Raw genomic sequence first — 7,336 nt, forward strand, 5'->3', positions numbered from 1 at the left:
ATGCATTTACATAGTACCAGACTTCATGATGAAACCCTAACAGAAGACATAATCCAACTGCAAGGACTTACTGCCTTCTAATCTTGCTTCATCTCTACTGAAGATATTTAGCAACACTTTGAAATGTGAAAGAGGTACTTCTCATATTTACCAAGCTACAGAAGAATTATGAGAAATAGAAACAAAATTGTGAAACCTGATGTATTTGACCTTCGCTTTCCCTATGCGCTCAGACCTCTAAGTGTGACATCAAGAAAGTTCATGTGTAGAATTCCTCTTTCTAGACTTTGAAACAAGGATCCCCAATAGCTGTGGCAACATTCGTTCAGTGATCTTGCATCTAAATATGCGAATGGTTTCTACACACTTAAAAGGCAGGAATGGAGATGCAGATATAGAAAATGGGCACGTAGACGTGGAGAGAGCGGGCTGAATTGAGAGACTAGGCTTGACATAAGCATATTACCCGTGTGCAAAACAGATAGCTGGTGGGAAGCTGCTGAATAGTGTCTGGAGCTCAGCTCGGTACTCTGTGGTGACCTAGAGGGGTGAGATGCTGGGACGGGAGGTGGGTAGAAGGAGGGGAGGAGGGGGAAGGGGTTGCAAGGAAAGGGAGGTCCAAGAGGGAGGGGTTATATGCATACATATAGCTTACTCACTTTGTTGTACAGCAGAAACACACAACATTGTAAAGCAACGATACCCCAATTTTTTTTAAAAAAGGGGGTATAATGAATGAAAAGTGACCTTATATCCAAATATACAGGACCAGAGAAATTTGAAAAGTTACTATTTAAATAAAATTGGTAAAAGAACAACTAGGTTCAGAAAGTAATCCTTTAATGGAAACTGTTCTGTAATAAACAAAATATTTCTGTATGCATTGTCTTATTTTTGATCCCAACAAATCTCTTAAGGAAACACAGCAAAAAAAAAGAAAGAAAGAAAGAAGGAAAACACAGTAGATTATGCCTGCAGTTTATAGACATAAATACTGACAGAATGAGAAGATGATTTATCCCATCTCTAACCAATAAGTAGCAAAACTGGAACTCTAACCCAAGCCTTGTTAGTGTACATTCTGCTACCCCAAACTAATGCAATTTGGCAAACAGGGAAATTTGTTAAAACTAAATTTATTTCTATTTAAAAAGAGACAGAAGAGCCAACTATGTTTTTTTTAAAGTTGCAAATAGCATTATATTAGAATTCCTCCTGGACTATTATAAATCCTTTCAAGCAGTACAATAATCCCTTTATATAAGGATAATGCATCCCCATCATTAAAATACTGCACACTCCCTAACTGCAGATAATAACAACAACAAAGCTCTCTTCTCCTGATACATATATGCCAGACTCTGTCCTACACTGTCCACACTCACTGACTTCAATTTTTACAGCAGTCTTATGAGGTAGGTATTATTATTATGACAATCATCATTATCATTATTCAGATGGAAAAAAGTGAAGCATAAAGAGGCTGTCACTTGTCTGTGACCATTTGGCTAGGAAATTGGTTCAGCAACTTTCAGCTGCAATATTATGCTACCTCTGGAAACAGAAGCCTCTTTATCCCAACCTCTGCCTTATCAGATTCCACCAATGACAACGGAAAATCTTTAGTGAGATTCAGTTTAGTTCATTCTCTCAGTCGTGTCCAACTCTTTGTGATCCCATGAACTGCAGCACGCCAGGCTTTCCCGTCCATCACCAACTCCTGGGTTAAAATTGTGTTAGTGAGATTGTGTATAGTAATATAAATTTACTATTACTATAGTGTATAGTAATGGTAAAAATTGTGTTAGTGAGAGTAACACAATTTAAACCCTTTCCATGCCTACTGATGCAATACCAATCTTGCTGACCTGTGATTACACTTCATCAAAGTGCTGGAGAACTCACATATAAAGTACCTAACAGAGAACCTAGCACAAAGTAGGCAGTTAACAATTACTGAGAGTCTATTGCGTGTCTGGCAACAGTCTAAATGCCTTTCTCTACATGTGCACTTCACAAATGTTAGCATGGTTCTCTTTTTGTCTTAATGGATGTGCTATGTATATGCTCAGTTGCTCAGGCGTATCCAATTCTTTGCGACCCCATGGACTGTAGCCCGCCAGGCTCGTCTGTCCATGGGACTTCCTAGGCAAGAATACAGGAGTGGGTTGCCATTTCCTCCTCCAAGGGATCTTTCCAATCCAGGATCAAAACTGCAGCTCCTGCATTGGCAGGTGGATTCTTTACCACAGACTGACCTGGGGTGAATCAAAAGCTGTTTCTTTGGAAATTAAGCTGGGCAATGGAAAAAAATTCTTTTCATGAAGGCAAGGACCGTTATATCAATGGGAATAAACAGCTGCTGTATTTGGGTTGTTAGGGATTACTGTTGCCCTGGCCTTTGATGAGACCCAGATGCACATGAGAAAGTATGAAATGAAGTATCAGAGAGGAGACTGAGGTCATAAGCTGGACTCCCCACCTACAGAGAGATTTCCTCTCCAGGAAAAGTAAAACTTAAAGCACAAATATGTTAGAAGTTTTATGGATTTTCCAAATCAATTCTGGGAATTTTAAATAAGTTACCTCTGTAAGCTCTTTTAAATATTATGTGTTCTCGACATTTTTAAAGTAAAAAAAAAGAACTTTATTTAAAGGAACTATAGACACAAAACCTCAGAAATCCACATATTACACAGAACAAGGTACAACAGCCTTCCTTGCTGAAACTACAGTTTGGAGAAATTGGGTTTCACATTAAAACTAATCTACTCATTTATTCAAGAACTGATCAAGAACTACCCTGTGTACTTCATGTTAAATGAAGTAGAAAATCTCCCTTCCCACTATGGAAAGAACCATTCTTTAAAATATCAGTGACTACTTATTTTTTTAACTTTATTCTATGATGGAGTATAGCTGATTAACCATGTTGTGATAGCTCCAGATGGACAACAAAGGGACCCAGCCATACATACACATGTATCCATTCTTCCCCAATCTCCCCTCCCATCCAGGCTACCACCTAACATCAATGACTACTTCTAACTTGCCACAATGATTAGTTCAAATGACACCAAAACGGTCATATAAAGTATTATGATATTGATTTGGGGGAAAACTATATATATATATGAAATTAAATTCAAATTCATAAATATGTATATTTATGAAATTAAAAGCAAGTTCTTTCATAAAGGTAAACATATTCGGCATCATCAGTGGACCTCAGAGTAAGTCTAAAGATGCAGGATGTCTGCTCCATCTAGTAAATTATCCAAATAGATCCATATCTTTCTCCTCCTTAATGTTCTTCAAATTCCTAGTTGATTAATATATTACATCTAAGCAAGAAAGATGTAGAACTACTTACAGTAACAGAGCGGGGGAAAGGTAGGAGGCCGTAAACACACAACTAAGGCAGAGATCTGGGTCTCATTGTACATTCCACAGCAATATGAATGATATTGATTTTCAGATTAGCTGCGCTTTTATATTATTCATACCTCCTTTTCCCTCTATTAGTGAAGAGAACTAAATTGTCTGTGTATTTGCTTGATTCCACTGAGAGGCCTGAATCACCACTTGGAAATATCCATCATTCCTTTAAGATCAGTCTCTAAAAGCCCGCAGCAAAGTGATAGTGCACTAACCTGTCTCCGGTTAATGGCAAAATAATGGTGGCTTGAGAAGAAAACACAATGAAAGATAATCTCATTTGAGGGCTGCAAAATAAGAAAAGAGGCAGTTAAAACATTTTTAAAAGAAATATTGATATAATACAGATGTATAGCTAGGGAGGCTCATTTAAAATCAGTCTCAATGAACGGTCCAGGCTTCTCTTAAATGGAACCCCTAAGTAGATACATGAACTCTGCTCAACATTACCATTATCACATAAGTCATTCTGGATTTAGTCAGTGCTGCTCAGCACTCAGGCACTCCTCTCTGACCCACAGGGCCACTTTAGGAAGAAATTACCTAGAAAGATAAATTCCAGGCCAGTGGAAATTTTTCTCTCTTTCTTTTTTTTTTTTGTAGCAAGGTCTTTCTTTGGCCTTCTACCTCATCTCCTTCAAGGAGGCCAATCCCTTCAGAATGATTATCATAGCAAGTTTAGGGCTGGAGACAAGCCGGTTTGATTTAATTACCACAACTATGAGAGGAGTTCATACAAGTTATCCTGAGGTAGGATTACTTAAAGAGTGTCAAGGACAATGTGAAAGAGCAGAACAAATCACATTTTGATTAGACATGTTCAGTTCTCTAAGTCTCAAGCATCATACTTCCCACTGGCAACAACTGCCCTAGTTAACTACACCTTTTAAGCTCTAAGCCCTGATCTCACAGAATGATTCCTGTTTCAAAGACACCGTTGGCAATGTTTATTAAGATCTGAACCTGAAGCTGTAACACTCAGCTCTATAAACTGAAGAGCAGAATGATGCCCAAGGGTTATACATATTTGAAAAGTCATTCACTTCAGTAGTCACCCTTTACTCATTTCCTACAATATATTATGGGTTAGTAACTGAACAACTTGCGCCAGAGAACTGTTTACTATAGAATTCCAATTTGTAAACCAGACCAAATAAGAGCCCTACTTCTTGGAAATGTACTGAAACGACCCACTGCTTTTGATCAAAATCTATGAGACACTCTGCACACTCTTGGATTAAATCAGAAAATTTATCAACAACTCTGTCTCCTGCCTTTGACACTTAACGATATAGAGCCTTGTTTATTTTTCTTTCCTAGACAAGCTTACCTTAGACCCTGTCCAGAAATGAGTGTTATACTTGGCTTCTTAAACAGAAGACTGATGACTGAACATGGACAAGCATACATTTTTATAGGGATAAGCTTACTGCTGCCAATAACTGAAAGCAAGGATTTCCTAGGCCTCTACAGATTGTTTGAAGTTACTTGCAACATGACTTTCAAAATGTTTTGATCATCCAAGCCTGTTTTAAAGAAAACATTTGGGCTAACACGACTGAAAGAAGCAATATTTAATGATACAGCTCCTTTTCATGTCCTTTCCATTATCTTGATAAACTTGCATTTCCTCGTTGCATTTTTTCTTCTTTAAAAAGAAAAAAAAAACAAAGAGGAGGAGGAAAAAAGCCTCAAAAGCCTAGTGTCCTAGGGTTACTTTTAAATAAGAAAGCCGCTAATTTCTGGTTACCTCTAAATAAGAGAGTAAGCTGGCTATCATAGCAGTTATGCTTTTTATAGGAGACAAACCAATCTTTCCTAGTAAGGCTTATTGCATATATAGAACAGTTAAATTTTAAACCAGCCACACACCCACACATTGTGTAAACACAAGTCATTTCTTTAAACACACACACACACAAGTGCCTTTTCTGGTAGTGGGTTATTAACACATGCTCATTTGAAGTTTACCAACACTTTTTTTTCTTAATGAGGACCTCAATAATGCTAAGAATTGTGTGGAATGGAAAATATATTATGAGTATTATTAGCATAAACTTTTAAAGTGATAAATTATGAGAAAGCATAAATGAAATTCAAAACAGATGAAAACTCAGAAAGGAAAAGACATTTGGAATCATATCTGAAGATACTTCCCCAGAGCCTGAGCCAAGTTTCTGGGATCCAGATGAAATAAGCCCTCAACAACTGAAGGGCTGTCCTAATAACAGGATGTGTGTGATAAGACCTTGAGGCACTTAAAAATCAACACTTCAGTAAAGGCTTTCCCTGCAAATGGTTTCCAAAAAAGGATACCCTATCTAGCCTTTGGTCTACTTGCCTCCACCTCAAAGTCCCCTGCTTAGAAAAGGAAAGTAGGAGAAATACCTTACAAATCTCTCTGTAAGTTGCTGAACAAAATTGTAAATCTCAATCCAGTTATTTGCCACACTCCCAGACCTGAAAAAGAAAATTGAACGAATCAGAAAAACAACACAGTTACAGGGGTGTAACCTGACCTCTTCTTCAAGCCAAGTTAACAGTATCAGCAACTGAAAGGTAGGTGCTACAGGAACCTAGGAAGTCTACCCATCTTCAGGGATCACCTGCCTGTTAATTGTCTGGAGTAAGATGCCAGCTCTTCAAATAAACACAGCCTTCCTTAGAAGGAAATGCAAACCACAGTGAGTACGTTAACTTTAGACTGCCAAGCTACAATGAAAGTGCTGTGCTCAGGATAAAACCCGGCAAACTTTAGACAGCGTGAGGCGTTGAGGACTGAGGGACCCAGAAGGAGTCTTATGTGGGTCCAAGGGTCGCAGAAGGTTACCCCAAGTGACCGCACTCCCATTTCCTAAGAAACCCCGCCACTGGCCAGCAGTGACTGCCCATCTCCCTAGAGAGCCTAGCAGCTCCGGGCTCCTCCTATTACCCCGCAGCCCGCACAGATCCGAAAGCGCTCGCCTTTCGGACAGAGATAGCAACAGGGCGCCCATCACCGGAGTTGCCCCTCACCCCTCCCCAGGTCGCACAGACAGCTCAGCCTCCCCCCACCACAGCTCACCACCCAGGGCCACTCTCCCCAGGAGACCCTGGATCCCTTTTCCCGCACTCACTTGTCCAAGACGAAGTAGAGATCAAAGGCTCCGTGGCAGGAGGGCTGCTCCTGGGCGCTCAGCAGCCCCCCGGGACCGCTGAGAGCAAGCAGCCACAGCCCGGGGATCAGCCAGCGCCCGGGACAGCGGGCCGGGGAGAGCCCCGCCACCATCCTGCGGCCGGGGGTCTGCGGCTCCCTCCTGCTCGCAGCCCCCCTCGGCTCGGCTAGGCTCCACTCGGCGGCGACGCTAGGGTGGTGGGAGTGACCAGGGACGCACCCTGGGGTGGGGGCGACAGCGAGTCCCTTAGGGCGCGGGCGCCTGGGTCAGCGGGACCCACTGACTGACAGAGGGAGGGAGACAGGGAAGGAGGGAGGTCCTAGCAGGACAAAGGGAGACTCCGCCGCCGCCGCAGCTGCCGCCGGAACTCTTGACGAATCCCCGTGGAAGAGCGAGCCGGCCCTCCCCCTCCCGATTCCGGAGAGTTCCTGCGGATCACCGCGGCCCGCGGCGACTGCTCGCAGAAGTTCCTCCGCCGCCTCGGGTCGAGCCTCCAGCCTCCGCTACAGAGCTCGGGTCCTCCAGGAGGGCCGCCCGGGACGCGGCCGACTTGAAAACGGAGGACCGCTCGGTTCGGGTTCCCCGCCTCCGCCCGGCACTGCAAACTTTTCTTCCTCCTACTCGGCTCTGGCACCGCGCGGCGGCCGGGCGGTCCTCTTTAGGGGAGGAGGCCGGGCGGCTCCGGAGAAGCCACTCGCAGCCAGGGCCAGAACCGCAATCCGGCCGGGTCTCCGCGGTGGCTG

General features: G+C 42.6%; 1 protein-coding gene across 1 annotated transcript in view; it reads right to left on the bottom strand.

The window, feature by feature from the left end:
• Positions 1-6,926, bottom strand: part of ANTXR2 (ANTXR cell adhesion molecule 2) — a 172,987-nt gene extending 166,061 nt beyond the window's left edge. Inside the window, exons 1-3 of the mRNA XM_052641916.1 lie at positions 6,555-6,926; positions 5,827-5,898; positions 3,654-3,725 (exon numbers count right to left, since the gene is read on the bottom strand). Of these exons, the coding sequence (XP_052497876.1) occupies positions 3,654-3,725; positions 5,827-5,898; positions 6,555-6,706 (296 nt within the window). The 5' untranslated portion in view covers positions 6,707-6,926. The remainder of the gene's footprint in view (positions 1-3,653; positions 3,726-5,826; positions 5,899-6,554) is intronic.
• Between the last annotated feature and the right edge of the window lie 410 nt (positions 6,927-7,336).

Source organism: Budorcas taxicolor, chromosome 6 (assembly GCF_023091745.1).
Source record: "Budorcas taxicolor isolate Tak-1 chromosome 6, Takin1.1, whole genome shotgun sequence".
In the NCBI taxonomy this organism is placed as follows: Eukaryota; Metazoa; Chordata; class Mammalia; order Artiodactyla; family Bovidae; genus Budorcas; species Budorcas taxicolor.